The sequence below is a fragment of the Larus michahellis genome, chromosome 2, assembly GCF_964199755.1.
Source record: "Larus michahellis chromosome 2, bLarMic1.1, whole genome shotgun sequence".
Lineage (NCBI taxonomy): Eukaryota > Metazoa > Chordata > Aves > Charadriiformes > Laridae > Larus > Larus michahellis.
Genome location: NC_133897.1, coordinates 70,546,913 through 70,572,969, shown reverse-complemented (window position 1 = coordinate 70,572,969; position 26,057 = coordinate 70,546,913). Strand labels below are relative to the sequence as shown.

At 38.9% G+C, this 26,057-nt stretch overlaps 1 protein-coding gene across 13 annotated transcripts in view; it reads left to right on the top strand.

Annotated features, from left to right (window-relative positions):
• The window catches only part of CDKAL1 (CDKAL1 threonylcarbamoyladenosine tRNA methylthiotransferase), a 424,762-nt gene that overhangs the window by 117,600 nt on the left and 281,105 nt on the right, over positions 1–26,057 (top strand). For all 13 annotated transcript variants that reach the window (XM_074575804.1, XM_074575806.1, XM_074575810.1 and 10 more), the window contains one exon: positions 15,989–16,085. In XM_074575804.1, coding sequence (XP_074431905.1) covers positions 15,989–16,085 — 97 coding nt within the window. The remainder of the gene's footprint in view (positions 1–15,988; positions 16,086–26,057) is intronic.

The window sequence follows — 26,057 nt, the reverse complement described above, 5'->3', positions numbered from 1 at the left end:
TAAGTGCGTCTGTATTTTTATCATAAACATTGTTCTACCCAAAATGAGATGATACTTATTTTTGAACTGCCTGTGCCCGGTGAAGATGAAATCATCATTTCAAACTGATAGTTTGATAAGGATTAGTGAGTTATGAAGCTGATTCTTTTCAGTGGGGAAAAAAGCGGAAAATGATACAAAATGAGGGTTACATAATCTAGATTTTTGGCAAAGACAAGCCAATGTTGTTAAGGAAATACCTATGGTGGGGAACCCTAAGAATAAGGGGAAGGCTATGTATATTAGAACAAAAAAGAGAGATCCTACCAATTTTGAAGCGGTGCTAAGGATGTACAGTGAATGTACAGTGAATATACATCCTTAGTATATCCTACATATATTTTTACAAAGTGTATAAATCTGCTAAGTTTTTAAATGCTATAGGCAGTGGTAACTGTTGATGGATGATAAATTTAACAAATCTCGGAATGCTGAGAAAATTCCATCAGACCAGGAGAATGCTAATACTGGGTTAATACTAAAAGAAACAATAACAACAACAAAGTATGATGCTTCAGGGTGTTGATTTAATCAGAAGCTCTCTTTATCCTAGAGAGAACTGAATGCTAGGCAAAAGATCCGAGAGCATGATTTATAGTCCGTAGAGGAAACTGTTGTTGATAATCACGGAAAAAGCGCTTGATGTTGCTTGGGCTTGTACAGAACTGCCAGTCTGGTATTGATGCCCCTTCTGAAATAGTGGCCGATGGTCATGTGGCAGGTGGAGTGCTGCATTTAAAGAAGGAAGGGTACATATAGCTGGGGAGTCTTGAGAACAACAGGAAAGAGAATACAGGCTTTCAAACAGCTCCCAGGCACTTTCTGTGGTACAATTAGGAATTGAAGTGTGTGTTGTATGGACTGGATAAATTCTGGAAGATGGCGGCTGGATAGATACCGACTATAGTCAGCCTCAGCAGTGATTTTTCTAAATTAGCTCTATATGACTTCCTTTTGTAGTAACATACAGGAAATACTGATCGGGGGAAACTGCTGGCATCTTGAACAGTTTCTCTTCAAGTCGTGCATCCCTTTTAATGTGCCCAACCTTGCAGAAATAAAATTCATAATAAGAATCAAAACATTTTGGGTTGTATTGGTCAATATTAAATCTGAAAAATGTGTTGCAAATTCTCTAATATCAGGATGCGGAATACCAATAGAGTGGGAACAGTTTGTAACATACTAGTTAAGCTGTACAGCAAGTTGAAAAAGCAGAGAGTATCGTTGCCCGTTTTGGTGTCAAGGTCAAAGGCACACGGTTTAGAATACAGAACATGAAATGAGGGAGTTGGCTTTTTAAAATCTATAACTTTTGAGAGTTACGTGCAAACTCTCAAATTATTCATGTACTTTTAGAGCTTGAGAAGTCCTATTGAATGTTACAACTCATTGTGAGCACCACACACGCTCTGTTTTGTGCTTTAAAATTGATAAAGCTAACGTATGAATAATAAAATATTTATCTGCTTACTTTTTCTTCTGAGTTACTTTTTAAAGCAAAAATTGTTAGAGGCACAGTTTGAGATAAGCTTGCTGCAGCAAGTAATTCTTTTCTATTTTTGTTTTCTAATTTGATACCTGTATAATATAAAATTTGACACTGTGATTTTCTGATAGTTGAAGACATTTCAAACTGGGTGGAAACACAGTATATCTGTCTTGGTGTTATTTTAGGTACAACTATTTCCATAGAGAGGGAAATAATTCAGAAAATAAGTATAATAGTGCAATATCTCTTTAAGCTAACCTTGATTTACACATAGGGTCTTGTCTGAGCCTGCCTAATTCCCGTCAGAGGGAAGAGGCTCTTGCATGTAACATCTGATAGCTTTTTCAGAAAGTGGCAAACACTGGCAGAAATCATGGAGTAAGTGGATATTCCGTAAATTGATATATATTGTGAGCAGAGGCGGAAAGTAAGAGTAATTTTTGGTACACTCGTGGGAGTAGGGAGGGAGAATGTAGCTGTAACAACATTTTAAGGAGAGTGCATCGAGAGTGAAGGCTCTCAAGTGTTCTGAAGGTCATCAGAATAGATCTGGCCTTCACTTGACCCATGATCAGGGCACAAAACAGGGTAAGAGCTTTAATCTAAAAAAGTGCAGCACTATCTAGCTCTATGGAAAGGGATTATTAAAACCAGGTAAGCAACCTAAGATGTTCTACTCCTTAGTGGTTTATATTGTTAAATCTAAGATGACTTTAAAAAAAAAAAATCCATCAGGTTGAGCTGCTGATAAAGGTGATGCTGGACTTACCTTTTTACTTCTGTAATTGTGTCGTCTATTTTGAAATATGTATGCATGTAACGTGTAAGTACTTGCTTACTGTCCCATACTGAAGAATTTAACCTGCCTTCTGCTGATATCGTAGGCCTATATCCCACAAATACAGGGGTTTGTGTCATCTTAAATAAGGTTAACACACACTTTGCTCCCCCAAGTACTAGAGAAATCTGGAGTGTTTTTTCTGATAGCAAGATATGTGAAAAGTTGATGAATGGGGCTCAGATTTTGAAAAGAGCTTCAAGGAGCACAGCGCTCAATTTCCCAATCTGAACTTTATTGAAAAGAAAAGTTCTGACTCCCTCTGGCACCTGTTAAAAAACAAACTTCTGCTTGATGACAGAGGAAGATCTTCCTGTGTGTAGACTGTTCAGAATAAAGGCTCAATCACTGTAAGAATTACCTATTTAACACTTTGAATCTTTGTATATAGGCTGGGATAGGAAAAAATCATGATGTTTATTAATGAAGTAGTATTTCAAAGGAAACATATTATACACTTAGTGCAGTCAGAGTGTGAAAAATGTACTCGAGTCGCTATGGAAATTTGGAAGAAATCTTTTAAAGAAAATTTCAGAGGCCTAAGTTGTGCAGTTAGCATTTCTCCCATCCTCTCAAATTCGGACGTGTTTGAGAACTGTAGAACAGAATTTCTTTGAAAGTGCTGGTAGGTTCAGATGGATTTCTTTTCCAAATTTTCATAACAGGGTGATCATTTCCAGTGAGATTCAGTAGAATTCTGAACTGCATTAAGTGGGCTTAATGCAGAGCGTTGCGTTATTTAGTATTGTTTCCTGGTGTGAGGTGTCTTCAAGTCTGCAGAGATGTATATGGTACTAAAAATAGAAACCAATTAAAAATGTGAAGTGGTGGCATAGGAAATGCTGTTTGAGCAATTCATATTGCTTAGAGGTATTTAAAGGTTGATGATATCATCATCATCATCATCATCATCTTCCGTTTATATGGTGTAGAGAAACTTGAATGTTATAACTTTTGCATGAATTTACTATGTGTCTGAAGTCCAGGGAGAGAGCTTTAACACTGAGGGCCTTTCTCATTAAAGCATTTAATAAAGGCACAGATCTGTCATACAAGTTTGTGAGCCCCAGGAACATGCAGCCAGAGTCTACCTCCATTTCCCGTACAGTCCTGTGGGTGCTCACTCCTCAGAAATGGGACGGAGAAAAAGATTAGAGATTGTCACAGAAACTTTGGCTGTAAAGCACTTAGCTCATTTTGCATAGGAGTTGCAAAATAACCTTTAAAACTTAGTCCTTGCTCTCATGATACATTATTACCATTAAAAAAGCCACTGATCAATTGCATACTGTAATGAGGCCTTTCTCCTGACGTTCCTGATGACCGGGATGGGAGATAAAACTATGAAATTCTGGTCAAGTGTGGTTTACTGTGCTCAGACAGTTACTGCTGGTAATTATAGGCTGCAAACTTAGTACTGGGTACTGTTAGAGTCTGCTGCTGCTTCAAAAATAGAATATTCCTTCTATGTGTGTGTACAGGTAAAGAGGTGGTATTACTGATCTGTGATAATTAAAGTTTATGGGAAACTTGGAAGGAAAAAGAAAGGAAATAGAGCTTTCGGAGTAAAGTAGTTGTCATCACGTGCATATATTTATATCCAAGCCGCATTTGATTGCTGTTTGTTAGAGATGTTTAGTGTTAGACGTAGGAGCTAATGCTTGTTCCTTGAATCCTTTAAATTGTTCTGGCCTTTCAGATGTGCATGTGACCTAAAAATTCCATGAGCCCATGCATTTATTATTATCCCTATGAAATGCCTGGCAGTGTATTAAACTTGTAGAATATTATCTATTGCAAAAACTACTAGAATGATATCTTGGTTATATTAGGAGACATTCTTAGGCAAGCTAATATGCTTAGAGAAATTACTCCTTCAGCTCTGATAGAAGTTACAATTTTTAGCTCTTTAAATAATACATTTTGAACTAGATTTAGATGGCTAAACTGGTATTCATTTCTTAGAGCTACTTCTAGGGCTTGCCTCTCTCTCTCTCTCTCTCTCTCTCTCTCTCTCTCTCTCTCTCTCTCCTTCTAATGTTTTCCCAACCATACACATCAAAAAGCCTAAACCAGAATGGAAGCAAGTGTTCTGCATAAATTGTTAGTTACTTGAGCAGATGTAGCTGCTCTGATCAGTCCCACTTCACAGTGGGAGTGCACTAAAGCCATCTTACCCTGCTTGATGCACTTTTGAGCTTCCTGCTTTCTAATAGCATCTTCTCCCTTCCCATGCTTAAGCATCGGTGCCGACAACTGAGTGGAGAGTTTTTCCAGCAGTGGACAGGCAAAAGCAAAGTGCAGTCGTCCTGCAAGTCACCTGGGAATTCCATTTTTGTTTTGTTTTTGATAATGTGATTAAAAATGCCTGAGTTGAAAAAGACAAAATCATACTACTTTTCTTTGGAAGTAGGACTAGCTTCTTCAATAATTGTCATACGTTTCTGAATCTGTTCAGGTAACCCCAATCTCAAAGCTTCAGCCTCTTAAGAACATAAATAGTAGTATCTCTCAGTTTTTATTGTAGCGTGCATGGCCCTTCTAAAGTGTCAAGTTAAAGCAGTGCAGAAGTCCGTTGCTTTGAGGAACTGTGATGAATTTGTGTGAGCGCAGAAGTACTAAGATATTCTACCAGTGCAGTAACTAGATTATTTTGTCCAACAAATGTATATGTCAAAATGTAGTCCATGGGGAATTGTTTGGATCTCTACCGTTCTATTAGGTGTGGTATAAAACAAGGAGAAATTAAAGATATTAATGAAGAGTTAGTTAACATAACTTCATAATCTATTGAGATATGGCTGTTGGCTAAAGTCTGTTGCAAAGAATGCGAGATGGATGATGAGGACCATGAAACATGAGCCAACTCTCATGAGTCACTCTCAGTTATGAATAAGACAGACATGACCAAGAGATGGAGGGTCTTTACCTGGTGGGGCTTCACCTGGATTACTGTATTCTGGGTGCAGTAGAGGCAGTTGAGAAATGTAAGGAGACTTGGAGCAGGTGCATTGCAGGACTACTAAAATGGTCAGGCTGTCATCAGTCTGGCACATAGGAGGCTAGTGGATAATCTAACAGTAGTCTGTAATTACCTGAAAGTCAACTGCAAGGATTATGGAACCAAGCTCTTCTTGATCGGACCAGAAAACATAACAAGTGGCAGCAAGTTTTCTGGCTTTGACTGGATAATGATGTTGTCAGTAGTCCCCTTGTAAGCAGGAGGTTAGGCTAGATGACCTCTAGAAGTCCTTCACAATCTATACTTCCCTGCTTCTATAAAAAAGAGGTTAAACAGAGAGGGTAAAAGACAATATACTGTATAGTTTGTTACTTCTATTGCTATTCAGATACTATGATCATGAATAGGAATTAAACAGTACTCATCTCTTTAGATTAGAGTTTATGGGGCTTTACTGGAAGAGTTTAATGATTTTTTTTTTTAAAAAAGTAAAAAGTTTAATAAAAATGTGATACAATGCAATACTGGCAGAGTGAAGGTTCCAGTATTTAGGAGCTAAACCTCCTTTTTTGTTTCTGCTCTGTTCTTTGTTGCTTGTTTCTGTTTCATCGTGCCATGCGAAATCCTTATCTATTGCAGAATTCCTGACAAAAACTAGGCACAGTGTGGTTGCTCACATACTGTTTCGTAAGGGAAAAAGAACACGCAGCTTACGGTTTTGAAAAACCACTTCACAGAGTTTTGTTCCCTTTCCTTTGTTGGATAGATTCTGACAGTCCTCTGTGCACATATGATGAAAACTATATTTAGTGGCTCTCTTTCATGTAGTAGTCGCAGCTACCTGGTTTTGAGTAACAAAAAGCCTTGATGGCTAGAATTTTGGCTGCCTTTCAAGTCTGTGGCTTTTCTTCCTCAGCTGCCCTGATGGTGTCCAAGACAAAATGAGTTGGTTCTTAGCTCCTTTGTTACCTTTGGGTTTTTTTGTTTTTTATTTTTTTATTGTATTTTTTTTATCAGGATGTCCCATGTCAAACACAGCATAGAAACCTTCAGGAGTGTTGTTCTGATGACGCAGTAGAACAATATTGTCGGTACCACATCTTGCTCTGTGTTTAGGCCATGTAGATTCCGCACCCTTTTTTTTGGATCTTCACCTTTCTTAGCTGATGGGAAAAAATTCCTAGTGTGTCATGCTTACCGAAAAAAAGAGAAAGAAAAATACTCACAATAGCTTCTAGAACAGCAGCCGCTCTTGATGATCCTTTTCCAGTTTTGTAGGTAGCCTGTTACTGAGAGGCATACTACACGTCTGGTGAAAAAAATCAGATTATATAATTTTCATTCAACACTAATTTCATTTTTTAGCCATTGTATCAACAAGGTTTTATATTACAAGCGCTGGCCATGCATGCATGTAACTTGAAGCCCGCCTGGACTTTGAACTTGAGAGGCAGTGTAGGATTTCACAAATTGATTAGAATAATAGTATGCCTTAAACTGTACTCCTTTTATGTTTAAAGAGATGAATAGAATTAAAGTGGGAAGATTGGGAAGCTAAAGTAGAATAAAAGGTCAGTTAACAAAACATGAGAGAGAGATATACCTCAAATACTACAATAGAATATTATAGTTCCTACAGGAATGTGTGTTGAAAGAACAGAGGAATAGAGTAAGAGTCAAGTAAGTTATATAAAAGTTCATTATAATGATTTTGATTTCCATTTCTTTAATCTGTCAGAATTTTAATGTCCCTTTCCAAGTGAATTTACAGGAGATTTTCTTTTACTGTTTTTGAGACCCGTATCTCTGATTAAACAGCCCATCTATGTATGCAAAAAGAAATTCAGAAGAGGATTAAAGTCTTCAGTTTGAAGGGGGAGAATGAAGTCTTGCTTTTTCAAAGTGGTAGAAAGAATGTAATAATGCTTGCACTTGAAGGAGGAAAGTAGTGGTAGAAGATAAAGTACAAAATTGCTGCTGTAGGTTTGGAGCTACTTCTGCTTTTTCTGAAAACTCTCTCAGCATTGTGATTTCCTTAAATCCTTGCTGAAGAAAAGCTAGCATGAAACTGGAGATGTGGAAAGGTGGTGAAATATTTTTTAGAACCTTGCTACAACCTGTCATGTACGTACCAAAGGACATAAAGCTTCAAGGATATTTTTTTTTAAAGTAATTCCGGCTTTTGCCACCTGCAGCACTTCTCCGGCAGTGTGGTTATCAGCAGCCTCTGCTTTTGCAAGGCTGAGTGGGCAGAACTTCAATCTGTCCGGTACTCTGTGCCTCAAAGAAGGCCAGAGTTAACGTTATTCATGCCGTCAGCAGAGAGCTAAAGATCAGAAGTGAAAGGAGGGAGTAAGAAAAAGCAGCCAGTCCTGGGGATGGCCAAAGTTTTGTGCACGTTTACTTTTAATATCTGTCTACGTGCATTGATTGAGATAACCTAGAAAAATTTCAGTCAGCAGTGATATTTTTTGTTTCATTGTAAGAAAACAGTGAAGGTCAGGAACATAGCAGTGCATCCTACCAATAATGTGCTTAAAGGCAAAACTCATAAAACCCGAAGTCTGCAGAGCAGCAAAGGGAAATGCATTGCCATTTTATCTGAAGAAGAATGGTAGGAGCGTACGCTGTTGTGAAATATCGCTGAAATGAAGTATTTCTCAAAGATTTACCAAGTATCTTCTACAAACCATCAATGTCACCTGTGAATAAAGTATCTGTGTTAGGTAGTGAAGGTCTGATGGTGTCGAACAAGTCCCAGCAGACCGTGCTGTTCGCCTGACTGGAGGTGGAGGTTGGTTTGAAGTGGCGAGTGGGTGTGTTGGCGCCTGGTCTGATACCCCCCTGCAGATTGCCAGGTCCCAGGCTGTTTAACAGGCTGAGGACAAACGCTGTCACTGGCAGAGAGGGATGCAGCAAAATCTATGTGCCTTACTGTGTGTTTATATCACTGATAGTACCTGTAGGGAAGTATCCATAACTTCTGACTTGATGCATAGGAAACTCTTTTCCTGGGCTCCTTTTTACTAGGCAGAGAGAAACTCTTTTGCAAAGCGAGCTGAAGCATCCTAGTTGTCCTTCCGCTGAGAATTGCTCTTCGGAGGAATGTTTCTCTTGACTAGAGAGGTAATTACTTTTTTTGGTGTAACCTTAATTGCCCTGATATTCCTAGAAATAACTTCTCATAATCAGTGTACTCCATCCGCTACAAAGCTCCACTGGTCAGGGAGAATCTCTTGTTAGATTTTTTTTTTTTTTTGTATACTGAAGGAAGGAGAGGGAAAAAAAAAAGAAGGGATAGAAATAGGAACAAGTTTTAGAGATAGCACCTAATCTCAGCACTTTCTAGATGAAATTTCCTAAACTTAGTCTCTTCTTACGGCACTAGCCTGCCCACTCCAAATATAGTAGAAAAGTTTGATTCAAGTGAGATTAGGGCCAAAAATATAACCCTCAAAGCCTCTATGTCATTCCTGCTTTAAAAAAACCAAACCTATTCTTCCACAGGTCAGCAAGTAGGTCTAGAATTGAGTTGTGGGAAAAGCTTTCCCAAGAGTGCTTATCATTTGGGTGGAAGGGTTTTAATTGAGCCCAAAAGCTACGGCATCTGATCAGGAGCTTACATCCTGGTTAAGAATATAGTCTCTGGCGCAGGGCAAAGCTCCTCCTGGTTGGAAAGTTTGTACTGATTTTCTAGTATTTTCTGTTGTATGGCAAGATCCCTCAAATCTTTTAAATAAACAGGGAAAAAGTAAGGCTGGTAAGCTTTAAATTGTAAGGCTGGTAATTTTCAATTACAGGTTTTGCGAATTTGCATTAAAGTTATGGTATACTGATTTTTAAACTGGTTTTCTTAATCATCTGGAGGCACTGCAGCTGCCCTGTAACCATTCTTGTGTAGCCTGCCCAAAGGTCATCCTGGTAGATCTCTGTTCTTGTGGAAGGAACTTCCCCTCTGATGTTGGTGAATTCAGCCTTGCTTGGGGCTACAAAAACTACCAGCCAGGGCCAAAGTGAGATTTAGTATTTATTCCTTCATCCTATCCTCTTCCTGAATACATCCTGGTCTGTTTTTTCAATTTGATAAAATCTGTGTACTGTTACTTTGAAAGCCTTTGCAGGAAGAAAAGACCATCATCACCACTGAAATACTGTGTTTGTGTAACGATTGCCCAAGAGTAATTGTTGCGTCTTCAATTGCTGCTTATAAAGTTACGTTTACAGAAAATTCGAGTAGAACTCTGGCACAGATCTGCCTTGGTCTGGAGTTTAAAATGAGATAGACTTTTGCAGACAAACCTGCAGTCACTTCACTTGCATGCCAAGTAGCTGAATGAAAACAAGTTTCCATTCAAACCAAGATATTAGAGCTAATGCAATAAGCTGTGTTGGGAAAACTCCCTGGAGCTTGGAAGCAGCTGCTAGCCCATCATTCTGGAGCGTGGAATGCAAGGGTCTGCCGTAAAAGGCTGATGGATGTGTTGTACTTGTGTAAAGCAGAAGTTTGAGTACTGCATTCAAATGCAACTTTCCTGAGAGCGGGAAAGATGCGAGAAGTGTAACGCCTGTTCATGTAGATACTGCAAATATGCAATCGTAGATAGAATACACACTTTCTTCCCCAGATATTTCCTCTCAGAAACTTAGGGAATAATTTGATATGTAGCATACAAGTCTTGGGGTTATTCTCTGAGCTGACATTTCACTTCCTATAAAAAGCTCTGTTGGAGGAGAATGTTTTTATGCTTTTATTTTATTTATTTTTGCTTGGAGCACATCTTAACAATATCATTTTTGAGTCTGATGGAGCAAGCATTTATGTCGTCTTGAAGTATTTTCAGAAAAGACATGCTTGCTTTTGTCAGTAGGAGAATGTGCAACTTATTTTTCCCCTGGAGTATTTACATGTTACCTGATGTTTTTTGCCAAAAGGAGACAAGTTCAGAGGGTGTAGCATAGCAACCAGAGGGCTGCTTTGCTAGAGATTAGTCCTCAAAGAGCAATTTAGTAAACTCTAATAATTAGCATCAGCGTGTTCAAATGAACTTTATGTCTTCACATGCCTCACAAGGAAAACACAATAGTTCTTTGGGGGCTGTGGAAGTGTACGAGGAAGCTGACAGGCCTAAGTAGACTCAAGCGGTTCTGCTGAGATAATTTTAACAGCAATGTAACTCATAATGTTGGCAAGTTTTCCTCAGGTTTTCCAGATGCCTTTGACTATGGGTCTGCCCCAACCTCAAAAGCGCAACATGTATGAGTTTCTTACATCCTTCTTGCTTTTTATTCATCCTTGCTGCTCAGCGTGTTGCAACCTGTCTCAAAGGTTTCACAAGACTGGTCAAGCTCACCCTAGATGACATGAGGAGTTCCCATGTCCGCCTCTTTTTTTTTCTGGTTCCTTCTCAACAGCTTTCCCTTGACCATTGTTTCAGCTCTACTGCTGCCCTTCTCCCACGAGCTGACTTAACAGAATAAATTGGTTCAGAAACCTGCAAACTTGGCTCAATAGGTTTCTCCTATATCAGTGAGTTAAATGGGGGCCCTGGAAGGGTCCAGTGAGCTCCAGAGCTTGGAGCAGAGGAGAAGTGATGCCAGATGGCCAGAAATGAGAAAGAGAAGGGGTTGGAGTTGGAGAAAGGTGGGAGAAGCAATAGCAGAGGGGGAGGATGGGAAGCAAGCCTTTGGGTAGTAATGAGGCATTAGATTGGCTCAAAGCCTGTAAAGAGACAGTTTAAGATACCATTTGTAACTTTTCGAACAGAAAATAGCTGTGTGATTATATGGATTTTCAGGAATATATTCCAGATGCTATACAGACACTATCTTTTCATTCCAGGGGTGTTGCGCTCTCTTTAAAACTCGTGGCTTCTGCTGATTAGTTCAGCAGATGAGACAGTTGGAAGATCTTTCACACATTTGAATCTTTAGCCAAATAGCATTTCTTTTTCCCCAGAGACATCACAACATCATTTCTACAGCTCGGGAAGTCGTATCCCCCCATTTTACTTTTTATGACCTTTGGCAGCCTGATCTCATATAACCAGCTCATGCTGTATTCAGCCAGAGCTGCCCTAGCAAAACGTTTTCATGTATACTAACATTTCTTTGTGTGTTTCTAGGCACAAACCTCGTGTTGATTTATGGCTTCACACCTTTCTGAAATGCCTGATGATGGATGTTGTGGATTTTGTGTAATGGAAGGCCATGAGAGGGGCCTGAGTAGACTACACGAGTGCATTGCAGAACTCGATTTAACTATACATGTGTTAAAATGGAAGTCGCCAGGCTTGCGCTGGTACAGTAACAGGGAGAGGAGTGCTGTGTTTGGTAGAAATAGCTCATTGGTGTGAACACGTAGTTGAGAGTATAGTCAGTTGTCATCTGTCTAGTAGGATTCAGGATGTAATACTTCCATTTCCATTTCAGATAACAATTGTTGTACTTCAGCATTAGAAATAGTTCCTCTTCTTATTTTATGAACATTTCCCAACTACAATCAATGCAAAGCTTACCAAGCTCACTGTAAAGCACTTTTCCCCTAATTTATTGCTTTTGCTGAAAATTTCACTCTTGCTTCTCTTCTTACTTGCTTTTTACTGTTCCTTAGTCCTTCTGCTGCAGGCAGCCTTCTCTGCTCATTGCTTAAACACGTCTTCATTATTTAATTCCACCAAAAATGGATTTTTGGTGGAATTTGGAAACTCCAAAAAAAAATTGGAGTTGGTAAGTGTAATACTTGGTTTCGCGTATATGGTACTAGAGCGACAGTTCACAAAAGTTTGCCAGCTTTGCTCTGTGCAGAGCAGACTGCTTTGAATTTCAGATGCCTGGCATGCCTTCCTGTGCAGCCAGGATGCCTCGGTGAGTAGTGGTGGTGGCTCTCTGGAAGCTGGGAGTCTTTCACTTACTTGTTCACAGCTTATAAAACTCCGGTGGGCAGCTCCACCGCTTGTGGAAAGGGAAGCAAGCAGCGATGATACGGCTTCTCTTGTCTTTAGCAAAGAGCAAGTTAGCCATTACTTTTCACGTCACAGATTGTCTTCCATTGAATTTAGCCTGTCTTCTCTGCTTTCGTTTTTTCTCTCTTCTTTTTTTTTTTTTTTAAATATTTTTTTTCTTGGAATTGAACCTCAGGAAAAGGTCCCTAACTTTTTTTTTGGTAGTGATTCCACCTGAGTAACTGTGCGAGTCATGAGAAAGTGGGACAGCTTCTGGCACCAGCTGCTGCAGTATCCAGCACAGAGCTGATGTAGCAAACACAGGGGCTTTTTTTTTTTTTTTTTTTTTTTTTTTTTTTTGGAGGGTGGAGGGCGTTTCTTTATCGTTGTTGTGTTGCTGACCAAATTCTCTTGGAGCTCAAAAAGAAAAAGCAGAGGAACCATGCAACTATAGTTACATAAAATTGTGAGGAGGATATTCCCGTTTGGGCAGATTCCTAAAAAATAGAAGTGTACATAATCAGGGCAGAAGTTTCTCCCTATTCTAGTTAAGTCTTCAATTTTCTTTTGTAAAAAGGTAGTAGATTGAACATATTTCATTAAGTCTGATAGTACAATTATAGTTGCAATGGCTGTGTCTATGCAATGGAGTATAATCTATGTTGCTACAGATCTTGTATGAGTCCTCTACTGTATGCAGTACTTTTTCATGCCTCTGTTGTTTCTCACTTGTTTTTTGTTCCCTGCCCATTACATAGGAAGTAGCTTGAATAATTCCGCTCTTTAAAACAGAATTGGTCTAATTAAGTTTCTATTCAGATGTGTATCTTGCAAGTAGTGTTTAGAAAAAGAGTGTATTTCTAGAAAATGTTTCGTGAGTCAATTAAATTGAAAGTTCAAGGTAAGATTCCTGGAATTGAAAAATACAAAAGGTGTCTAAAAAGTGTGTTTATTCATGCCACTACTAGATTCCATGAGGTTTTATTCTCACTACTATTCATGTTTTTGAAGGATAAAGGCTTTTCTAATACAGTTGCTGTGCTAACTAGATTTCTCAACAATAATTTTTGTAGGCTTTTGTTAATATGAAGAGGGCTCATTAAACAATATTAAACAGAGGTGACAGTAAAGTACTGGAATGCATATTTTGAGAAGTGGTTTCTTGAAAATGAAGCAAATATCTTCATAATTTCCTTACAATGGTTTTTCATTTATGGTGGGTTTCATGGACTATGCAGTGTTACAATGGATGTAATGAAAATTGACTGTGATTGAAAATTTAGTCCTGATATTTCCACTTAATTGCATTTTAAAGCAAAAAAAATCTCAATGTACAAAATTCTTTATTCTGTAGAGACTTGTACAACATTTTAAAAGTTGAATGAAGGCAATACTTATTATGAAGAATATTCAGTTTAACTTTTTTCCCCCTAGCTCCAGTTCTAGTCCCAGAAGATATAGCAAAATGTTAAAGCTGTGAAATGACATTAAAATGCCATTTAATGTGTCAAGGGAAACTTTGTTTATTTTTTTCTCAGATAAGAAGTCTTGGGTAAAAGCTTTTTCTTCTATAGCGCTTGCAGGTTTTCAAGTAGGTGGAGATGGCTGTTGCTAGCAGCAGGTTATACCAGATGCCGGGTTGCCAAGGGATGTGTGCTTTGTTTGCTGGAGACAGGTCGTATGGTCTTGCCTCCAGGCATTAGGTTGAGTCTGGTAGACTCCAGAAGTAGTGATTTTTATCCTTTGAGTTAATGGAGTGTCACATGGCACTATGTGACGTTTTTAGGTAATGCATGAAGTGGATTTTTTTTTTCTTTTAAACTTTGATACGTAGAAATAGGTGACCTCTATTGAAGTTTTGCAAAACTCTTAAATATTTACCACTGACAGAAAACAAGGATTGCAGATTTCAGAGACATGTTGCTCAGTTCTCTGCCTAAGAAATAAACTAAATTAACATTTCATCATAGTTCTTTACCCACAGAAATATTATCAAGGAAGAGATGAAAGGATTTGCATTCATATTATACACCTTAGCATGTAAGTAGAGGACCAATGAGGCTCTGTATGATGAATGTCTGAAGATTTCCTGAAAGTCCCACTAAAACAAAATGGAATATTTTATAGAGACTTGCTGCATTTATATTAGATATGACGTGATAGGTGTAATACATTTTCCTGTTATTTCACACTTGTCTGTGTATAGGATATTTAATTCTTTCCTTTGAAATACCTCATTTTTAGTGCAGCAGCCAACAGAAGTTATTTGGCAAGATGGCTTGTGATCTCCTTTAATATTACAATTTGTGTGTTCTTGTGAGGTTTCATTTGAGGTATAATTTGGAAATAATTTGTCCATATTATGAGTATGAAGTGAAAATTGTGAGTAGTGGAACTGTGTGTGGTACCAGTCTGTTGTTTTTTTTCCTTCGTTAAATTTGCGTTTGCAGGAGATCTTCAGATACTCAGTGCCGCATCCTTGTTGTGCTTGTTAAACATCACTGTCTCTAGTGCATTCAGCTTTGGAGACAGCTCAAGCAAATTAAGGAGTATAAAATTGTCTAAGCAATTGTGTGTTTTGGATAAGATAATTTTTCTGAAAAATGTTGTGACATGTCTTAGCCTGTTCCAACGTAACAGTAAACACTTCATGAATCCATATATTGCTGGAGAAAATATGGATTTACAAGGTTCCAGTTTGACAGAAGTCTGCTGGGAGGTACAGCATGCAACTGTGAAAGATAGTTCTTAGAGCAACCCGTAATATGCCAGACCTATCAAATCTGCTAAAATTATTCGGTGCTTCTCTTCTTTACTGTTTTGCACATTATAATGCAGTAGTCATGTTGGGTTAACGTGTTAATGGGTGATCTTCAAAGTTTAATGAACATAAGCAGGTTTTGCGTCTTGCTATTTTGTATGCAGCCGATAATTTTGCTCAGGGCTTCCTGTAGTTTCAATATTCAGTGATGGCTTGATATTCAGTGTTGAATTCAAAGTGAGTGAAAGTATTACTAACAAAATGAACAGCGTTAACCGTTTAATCTTAGTGTTTTGGTTTCCTACTTGGTGCTAAGGTAGCATCAAAGCTAAGAAATTATGTAAAGCTAAGGAATTAAGATAAATGTTTCTCTGCCAAAGGCAAGCAGTTAAAGCTTGAAAATGCTCAATATGATTTTAAGTAAACATTTTAAAGTAAGTGCACATTTAAAAGTAAATAAACATTTTTAAGGAAACATCAGAAGACTGATGTAACTGGTCATCTCTGACTGGTACTACGTAAATGCTTATGTTCTGAGCTAGCAGTGCCTATCTGCGCAGGCTGTCCCTTGCATTCTGTGTAAATTTTCTTGAATTGCACTTAATATCTTTGTCCCATCTTTCTTGACCAGATTCTCTGTTATCATTGTGGCAAATAAAGGTTAACTGAACTTGATTAGGTGTTTCAAGGTTGTAGTTTTGTCCAAGATATACAATGTTAGTGGTCTCTGTCGATAGTCCCCAATCTAAGCCACGTGTGCTGTAGCCTGAGAGCTTCTTACGGGGTTCTTTTGGTGTGTTGGTTTGTTTGGTTTCTGAGGTTCAAACATGTACAAGTTGCTTCTGATCTGGGAATGTTTTCATTGTGGTTGTTTTCCTGCACAATATGACTACTTTGAAGTTGAAAATCATCAATTTTGAAAATACTAACATGCTGTCTATTTGTCCTTCTTTAGGAAAGCCCAAGAAGGGAAGAAGAAAGTGGTTCTAGCAGGCTGTGTGCCACAAGCCCAACCTCGTCAGGACTACCTGAAAGGCTTGAGTATTATAGGGGTATGTATCTTTATCAATTAGAGACTGAAGGTTCTCATAAATGTTTTCAATTAGTCAGTGTCAATATATAGACTTTCTCTTGGAAAAAGCATCAAAGCAGCTTGGCTCCCCCACCCCCGATAGGTGTCTTGCATTATACAGCACTTAAGTCTTCCATCCAGAGTGATTTGGTTTGATTGTGGCGTGAGGGGAGAAGGAAAAGGATACTGTTGGTGGAACTGAGTTCCAGTGCCCTTTGTAGCCTGAAAATACACAGGCTTCATGCAGGATGATGAAGATACCCATTACCATATTCTTTAAAATACCACAGTTTATTTGCTTTAAGACGAAGAAATACACCCTTTGTTAAAATCAGAAATGTAAAAGACCAGAGCATGTAAATTACATGGACAGAGCGGACGGTGTGGTGGTTGGATTTTTTATTTTTTACTTCATGCCATTAAGTAGAATGGCAAATAGCAATGATTATTTTGTTTAATTTTGAGGCAGTCTGAAGAGATAACTGCACTGGTGACTGAGTTGTTAAACAGTTACCAAGCTTTACCTTGAAAAGGTAACAAGAGAGCTTTTGACTTCATTCGGTTAGTAAAGTGCCTTCAGTAACCTTTGGGATGAGGTAGTAACGTGTAATTGAATCACCTTTGTAAAATAGTCATGAAAATCCAGGATTCAAAGCACAAGCTAACAAAGATTGTTCAAGCTTTTAGATTAAAACAGGATGAATTTGTAAAAGACACGTTTGAGTCGAAGCACTGTCATTGGATTCAGTGTGTGAGAATTACAGTGAAGCTGTCCTGTGTTATGTTAAGTCAGAGCAGATGACTCTGCAGCATCGTTTCTGTGTTAAAAATGTAGGTCAGTGTGTTTCCACTTCAGTGTCATTAATTCAGGTTGAAACTAAGATTTTTATAGGAACAACAACGACAACGAAAATGTTCCAAAGCTTTCACTTTCATTAGAAGATCATACAAGATGCAGTTGTTCACAGTAATTTACAAGTAAAATAATCGTTTGGAATAAGGAAAAAGTTCACTATAGTTCACTATGAGAACAAGTTCATTAACTTGCTTATTGGAATTCTTTATAAAGATTGACTTTGTGCTATTTGAATTTTTAATTAGTTACTGCTGTCACTCAAAATGTCACTCCCAGTTTTTTTCCCGGCTGCCATTCCCAGCTACATTAATGCCTATAAAGTAACTCAGTGCCCAGAAATTAAATACAGGGGCTGTAAAATGCCACCCAACTCAGTGTGGAAGATATTGTATTGATGGTTACAGTTTAAAGGAAGAAACAAACTTTCCATCCTGCTCTGCAGGCTTCCTTTACATAGATATATGCAATAGAACTGTGGTGCTCTGTCATCTCTAAGACTCTGACTAATTAAGTGCAACTTACTCTGTGCACCAGGATAGGAAAAACAAAAAATAAATGGTGAACGGATTTACTCTTGGCTCAGAGGCAACGTAGTTGTGTGATCTCTTAACTGGTCGTTATAGTGAATATAACAATATCTACACACATGAAGACAGAGGAAAAAAAATGAGCGAGTCACTGTCCTTTGACCAAGACTGTAATTTGATGTTTCAGTCATTATTCCCCCCACCCCCCCTTTTTTTTTCCCCTTCTTTTTTCAGGCAACATGTAATTTCTGAAAATAAGCCTCTTCATTTTGGTGGCTAGAACCAGTGTTTAGTGAAAAATATTTGTAGTTCTGTAAAGATTTCTGTTCAGAGTTGAATCAGGCTGTTAATGCAGTGTGCCCAAGTACTTTTGAATTGAATCTGAAAATACTGAAATGTGATCTTTGCAATAAGGACACTGTCATCTTTTATTGCTGTGGTTAAAATTTACTGTGCTTTAAGTAATAGATGCTGCAGCTCAGAAAGGTCTTAAGCTTTAGGCACAACTATTAACAGAAGCAAAGCTAAGAGCAGGTATTGATCATGTTTCCAGTTTGTATATTTAAGATTTTATTCTCATTTAACAAAGAGTGTGTGTGAGGGGATGAGAGGGTGACTGTATCTAAAGAATAAGAGTTCTTGTCTTACTATTGCAAAATATTTTTGAAAGGCAGTTTTGACAGAATTGAGAAATAGAAAATGTTCTGTTGGCAGTAGGATATTGATTCTGCTTTAAAATTTTAAGCATTAAGAGTACAGTTTTGGAAATCTTGCTCTACCACCAGGTTGGTCTCATCTTCAACTTGGCTGAGAGATATGGTTGATTTATTGTTGCTTATGTAAGGACTGCTGTTTGCTTTTTTTTTTTTTAAAAAAAAAAAAAAGAACAATGTTGCCTGAGAATGTGGTTATTTACCAGCAATTCTAGCTCCCTTGGGGCAGCTTTTTGAAGGCAGAGTGTGTCAGAGGGCTCTTCTCCTCCTGTTGTTGTGATGGAGGAGGAAGTTGCGATGTAACTACCAGAGAAATTCTAGTACCTCAGGGCTTGTTTTGATCTGCACTTGAGAAATACAGGACTGAACTTCCACTGTTCTTTATTTATTACTTGATTTGGGCAGAAGGGAAGGAAGGGCAGCTTCATATCCCTGTTATCATTTGTGAAGTTACTGTGCTTTTGTGTTTCTTTTAAAGTCATTGCCACTTTTTAAAAGTATATGTGGGTTGGGGCGTTGCCATAGGGCTGTGTATAAGACAAACTATAAGGTAACATGGCAAGGTAGAGGAGCTCTTTTCTGCAAGGGGGAAGCTCTATGTAGTAATAAACCTGCCAAGTGTGACAAGTATGCGAAACACATAATGGTGCTTTACATAGGTTCACAACCATTTAAACCCAGGTGGTTTCCAAAGGTTACTCCTCTATGTTTGGAGTAGCGTACCCACTTCAAACTCAAGTGCACACCATGGTGTTGCAAAGACAAACAACTCTCGTAGTTAGAGTTGTCCCTCACTTTTCATTGTAAGCTGTTAAAAAGACGGGGGTGTGACTTTGTGCTGATTATTTTGAGGGGATTATAGGGGAAGGGAAAGGAGGGACAAGGGGGAACAAAAGGTTTAGCAGACAGGTTACGTTGTGGGACTCATGACTGGATGTGGGTAGTCGTAGTGTTTCCTCACTTTCTGAGTTGCATACAAGGGCATGCAAACCCCTTGTTCCCAGTGATAAGTTGAATCATTGGAATGGGATGAGATGTTTTGTTTCTTTGACACTTATCTGGAGTTTTAAGGTATTTGGTGTCCAAATGATGCTGTGTGTTGGTGTTGGAACACCTGACCAGTTTGCTGAGGGTTCATAGGTCTGAAGATACTTCACAAGCCCTGTGTTATCGGTACTTTGAAATCAAGCATGAGGCCTGATACACATACGTATCCCGTTAAAGCCTTACAGTGTCTCTGCAGATGAATGAATCTCTTCTCTTCTTGAATGAGAATGTCAACGCCAATTCTCCTTCCGTCCCCATCTTTCCCAATGTAACATCTAACATCAAAGTCCCATCGTCTTCTGGCGTACACCCATTGCCCGAGGGAAGAATTTCAGCCCATTCTTTCATCTGCACAACATGCATCCAGTGTCGCCAAGGCTGTAATCCCCCTCTGCTGCTACACTCCCCATCAGAAGTTGCAGGTCCTGTGCATCTCAGAGTTACTGCAGGCTCTTTGGCCAAGTTGAGCCTGAAGCCACTGCTTCCAGAAGAAACATACAGCCATGAAAACCTCTCTGCAGGGCCTCCCTGCATTCCCCTGACCTCCAAATAACCCTTTTCTGTGGCTGTTCTACTCTTTAAGGCAGGTTTTAGGTAATGTTTTTAATATCCAGTTTGAAACTGTGGAGTGTGATTAGAAGAGCTGAACACTCCCAGTAGCAGCACCTAACACTAGGAGCACTGGTATAAAGTAGAGGGTTCAGTACAAAAAAATGCTAAGTATGTTACAAAAAATGGGCATTTGGCTTCTCAAGCTGTACATCTATAATTGGTGTACACTTCTAAATCTAATGTGCCTTAGTTCTCCATTTGTAAAACCCCTTCAGTGAGCAGAGCTTTGAGAGTGCCATTGTGAAAGAAAATCAGTGTAACCTTACCAAGATGCCAAATGCCTGTACATCCCTGCTGCTTTGGTGTCCTAAATTAAGATGATATGTTGTATGATATTTCTGATGTTCAGTTCATACAAGTTTCAGTGATTTTTGCGGTGTTTGTAAGGTCAGACTGTGTTAAAGATTGCATTAAATTGCAAGCCTCTCTGCTGCCCTTAAACTGAAGCCTGGCATAAATGCAAATATCCAAGGCGCTTCATGAAAGACAAATTTGATGGAATTTTATTTTGAGTGATTTGAATTAGCAGAACTTCTTGGAAAGCGTGCTGAAAGCCTGGGAACAGGTGCAGACTGTTCTGTAACTTACGGCGAAGAATGGTTTCATGCAAAATTCGAGCTCAGTCAGTACCTGTCAGCTGGTCGGCTTTGGCTTCTGAATTGCCATGCCGATACTCAGGTATGACGCTTGTACCTGGAAAGTCATGAAAGAATTGCAGTTAAGCACCTGCTTTTAAACTGAAAATCAGACGTGCAAATAAAAACTACTCATTTCCACAGCAGTTACGAACTGTCCTATAATCAAAAAGTGTAGGAATTAATCTAGGGAAGAATTATACTTCAGCTGCTTCAGTGTTTAGCAACGAAAATCAGTTGTTTATGTGTTTTTCTGGTGTAGTCTCCTTGCCTTTAAACTGTGTGAAGAGCCGGCTCTCAGAATACCTTCCTAAACCAGATTATATTGCCCATTACCATGGCCAGTGTTGTGAGCAAAGGTTTTAAATACAGATGTTATCCCTCTGAAGCCAAAGTGTCTAGTCACATGCCTTTTGAAGTCATGTATTAAGGTCTGGATTTGTGCTGCCTAAGTGCTGTAATTTGAGAGTCTGTTTTGCTCAGCTCCCTTTATGGTCAATGAAGATAATTATCTCTGAGATAATTTAGATTTTTAGAAGATCTGAAGTGACTTTTGAAGCCATGTATTTACCTTTTACTGGCTTTAGAGTGGGGATAGGCTAAGCAGGCTTTTAACATCCAGTGTCTGACAGAGCTGCCTAAACAAGGTGAGATGAAAATGAGAGTTGGTGAACTGGAGTTGGAATCTTTAGGATTATGAATAGATGGTTGCAATTACCTAAGGTTACTTTTATCTATGTAGTAACCAATTTGTTTCTTATCTATGTGAATGAAAATCAAAGATGGGTAGGGTTTTCCCTAGATGGGGGGGGAAGATTGTTTGGCTTCAAGTAATTAGGTATATAAATGTATGCTCACTCCCAGGGTGTTCGTAAGCAGCTGAGTGCTGACGGTGTTTGCTTCAGCAGTAGCCTCACACTGTGCAAGCAAGCTGCTACCCCTTCCTATGTTGTGGGTACCCTGTCCTCAGTTTCTCTCAGCTGTTGGTTTTGGTTTTTTTTGTTTGTTTGTTTTTTTGTTTTACAGGGGTTTTTCAATAAACGTTTATAGTCTTCAGCATTTCTGGTCTATGTCCCTCCTTCACTGGCTTCAAGATATTTTTTTGGTAGTCACTGTATGGTACGTGATGTGCTTAGACATTGCTTGTGTTCCCTCTGAAAAATTACTTTCTCTGGGAAACTCACTCACTGTGCCGGGGAAGGGCAGTCAGGGGAGGCTCCGGGAGTAATTTCTTGAGAGTTATCACTGTCAGGTCAACATCAGAGAAGCTTTAACCTTCAGACTTCTGTGGTGGAAAGGCATTTCCTTCCATGTTGAAAGGAAGCAGGCTGTGAGGAGGAGCTTGCGTTCGCTTTGGGGGAAGATCCCTGAGAAGGCTGGTTGTGACAGGGACATAGCTGCCATTTTTGACCAGTGCTGGTAACTGTGTCAGTAGCTGTGAGAGCTGAAGCTCATCGGAGGTTAAAACCACAATCTTCTTGGCCAAAAGACAGTCACTGGTGGCAAGTGTCAGAGATGTCATGCTTTGTTTCTGGTTCATTTTTATTTGCTGCTGATTCTACCAGGTTAATCCCAGCTCCCCAGGAGAAACAACAGTCATCAGCCAGGTGATGTGGATCCCTTGCAACCGCTTTCAGGAAACAGCGTGTCAGATGCAGGAATTGTTCTGCAATCTTATGATTTGGAGACAACAGAGTGTGATGTATTCTGCACTCACGTGTGTTGATATATCACTGCACTGAGAGTCAAAAGATAATTTGAGAGAAACTGCTGATTTGAATGTCAAGATGCTTCCCAACTCCTACAGTGGTATTTTTTTATTTATTTTTTTTTTCATCGCCTGGTAAGGCACTCTCTTCTGAGACAGAGAAAGTTCATGTCACAATATAAGGAGATAATTTCTGGAGGAATTGAAGTGCTCGCTTTGTAGGATTTAATCCTCTTCAGATGGGACCAGGATAGCCAGTATCTAACAGGCAGTGGCATAACTCCAGAAAGCATGAACACTGTGACAGTTGTCAAAGGGCAGTGTGCCTCTGGTGTAAATATGCTTCCTGCAGCTGACTCCTTCTGAAATTATCTCTGGGCTGTATTAAGAGGAGAGAAAATTCATACCTTTTCTTTTATCACATAGACTGCCAGGAAGCCTTACGCATTCCCATCTTTTTTGCAATACGTGGTTGCGCCAGATGGTTCCTCGGCTTCTTCAGTGGTGCAACTTGAACTAAACAGCATTTCTGTGGTGCCTTAGATGCCCACGTAGCTGACTCCATTAAAAGGCAGTCTGTGCCCTCCAGAAAATATTGGACGTTCATGAATATCTTGTTTTCATGACCACGCTTTATTTTGTTATCATGGCTGCAGCCACGAGAGAAGCACGCAGAGGCTTCTCTCTCAACAAAGACCATTAAGACATGGATATTTTAACTAAAAAGAGCTAACTGTTCGCCATTCTGAAGTTTAGCACTTTTTACCCAGCTTTGGTTGTAAGGGACATCTGAAGACCATCTCTCCTGTTTTGTGTTTTTCCTATCACTTCAGAAAGACATTGGTCCAAATATCTTTACCCACAAAATGTTTCTTGTCGGTACTTCAGTGGATGCGTTAAACTGAATAAACTGAAAGTATATTTAGTTCACTGTAAATCTTTTACGAGGTTTTGTCTTCCCAGATGACAGTGCAGGGTCTCTGCAGAGGTCTTGGTGCTTCCCTGAAGAGAATGTCACAAAGTTTTTCTTCCTTTCATAATAGGATGCACTTTCCTAGGTAGCTTTCTTTGGACAGAGACTCAAGGACTTCTACAGAGTACAAAATCTCAGTGTAAATGTGCAGTCTCTCACTTAACTGCCCGTTAAGAGTATTCAGAGTTGATAGGGGCTGTCTTAGAGGTTATGTTTTTTCCAGAGTCCATCTCTTGCAACAGTTTCAGGATGTTAATACTCGTTCTGAGACAACTTGGATCATGTCTGAGAGCTTAGAAGAATTTGCATGACAGTCCTCAACACACATGTCTGTCTGCACTCGCAGATCAGCTGGCGTGAGACGCAGGAATAGCACATTACAAACATGTCTTTGGGCTGTTTACACCTAGCAGCCATCTGTTGAATGGGATTGTGACAGTACAAAGGGAACTGAGGGACTTTGATGACAAATGGACCATGTGTGCATTTCAGTACTCCTCTTCCTAATTATTGGTGCTTAGTTGGAGATCTCAGGGCTTTTGTCTCCCAGTGGGGTGCCGGAGTGTCCTGGGAGGCATGTGGTTTGAAATGTGTCTGGCTCGCATTGCATGTTCAGGAGTGACCTGCAGCTTCAGCCTGGTGTCTTCCTTGTAAGAGTTGGATACATATGATTGCCGAGCCATGCTTATGGCTAGCTCTGATCTCACCAGGAAGGCTGAAAGATTTTTTCCTGGTCTTTGTTTCAGCTCAAGCTTCATGCTTTGATACAACTCTCTTCTTTTTCCTTGCCTTTTGACCAGCCAGTTTCCTGCTTTGGCTGCTCCTTCATCCCACGGGTCCTGCTTGTCCATCTCAGCCCAGGCTTCTGCATCGGCCCTGATTTGTGGGTTTTGGGGGGGCGGGGAGTTGATGCGGGTCCTGCTCAGCTGCCGGCTCCAGTCTGCTCCTTAGCTTTTGTTCCATCTAGGACCTAACGAAGAACCATTTGTAATGGACCATGGGCATGCTTGTATTAGAAATAAGATCTCATTATTAGATCTAGTATTAGATCTTAGTATTAGATCTCACAAGATCTGTGGAGACAAGTACAGCGTACAAACTAAATCCAGCGGTGACGATACCCGCGGTCAATCCTGAAGGCTTATTGAGACTCATTGCAAAGAAACAATGAGGAATGGTGTCTTTTCCCTTCACACAGTACCAAGAACTTTAAAGCCTCTGTTCTTCGTGGCCTTCCTGACACCTGATGGAGACATTATTGGGTCTCTGCTCGAGAAGGTTTATGGGTGCCTTTGATACCACTCTGGAGTGGAATTATTCATAAGGTTAATAAGATACGGGGAAAGGAATCCTTCAGGCCTCTGTATAACCAAGAAAATTTCATTACCATGACTTTGTGGTTTTTTTCCTTTTTCTTTTTTTCCCTTTTTCAAACAAGAATCTTCTAAACCCTTCCCTCTTACTCCAGATTCAACTCAGTTTTACTAAAATACTTCTGTCTTCATGAATGAAGACTAGAAGCATTCCATGTTTTCTTCTAAAACACTTGTGGCTGTAGCCAAACAATTTCCAATACTTTCAAATGAAAAATACTTAATGTGGGAAATAACACATAAGGCAGAATAAACATCTGTTTCTAGTTGCGAATCTCATTATCTCTCTGTCCTATAATTTTAATTACTTACATGAACCGTCTTCTTGACAGACATATTCAGAATAATTTAATTTATCCAGTAAAATGAAAATACAATATACTGGTTGTTTTTTTCTGTGTCTTTATTTAACAGAGGATTTGGAGCTATGCAAAAATTCCCCACATGTGTAATACAGAAAGTAATCATAGTTCATGGTTCAGGTTATGAACCAACCAGGTTTCTTTTGTTTTAAAATGATTATGAACTTAAACAGTTTAGTAGCAATATGTAGCAATAGTATTTTAGGCAATGTATTTGGCACAGACTGTGTTCTCTGTCTCTATTTATAGTTGTAAATGTGTACATGTCTGTTTTCTAGTTGCATTATATTATTTATTTTTAAAAAAATAAGTAGAAAATATATGTAGGTATCTTAGGTCATAATTTTTCAACTTATATCTCAAAGGGACATGTACGCGAGTATGTAAATACACGTGTTCCACACAAGTGCTTAAGTGTGCTTTATTTACAAGTAGATTGCTAAATATTGATATATGCCTATAATATGAATGTTTGTAATGTAGAAAAGGATTAAATATATATCTTTTTATAAGGTTGTTAAAATGCCAATATTAGTGATTCTTTAAATAACTGAATTTCTAGAATTTGTAACTAATATGCTGTATTCAGAAATCTGAAGTGGCAGAGATTTGTGTTTTGAAAAGGCTGTATTTCAAAAGCTTTTTTTTTTTTTTTTTTAAAAATAAATAATTAGAGTTTAACATGGACTTTGTCCAGCTCCCAGGCAAGAAGAGGAACAGACTCCCACTGACTTTAGTTGGGAACTCTAGATCAGACACCAGCTAAACGAGTGGGGTTTTTTTTGGTTTTGTTTTGTTTTTTTGGGGTTTTTTTGCTGCTTTTAGACCGATTAGAAAATGAATGTGAAGTAGAAATGATTGTGCAGACATTTGTTTACAGGAAATGACAAACTTGGTGGTTTAAGGGCACAGAGACTTAATGGCTTTGATGCAAGGGATCCAAGTTCTAGGCTCCTTGTTGCAGACCAGGTTCTGCTCTGAAGCCTGTGCAACTTGTGCCTTTCTGCTTGTTTTTGAAACAAACTGGAAAAGAAACTCCAAGGAAATGACTGCGAAAATCATACTCAATCTAATTCATACAATGTACAGCTTAGAGAAGCAGTATTTAAAAAGGAATATTGTGGAAAAATTATAAACTAATTTAAA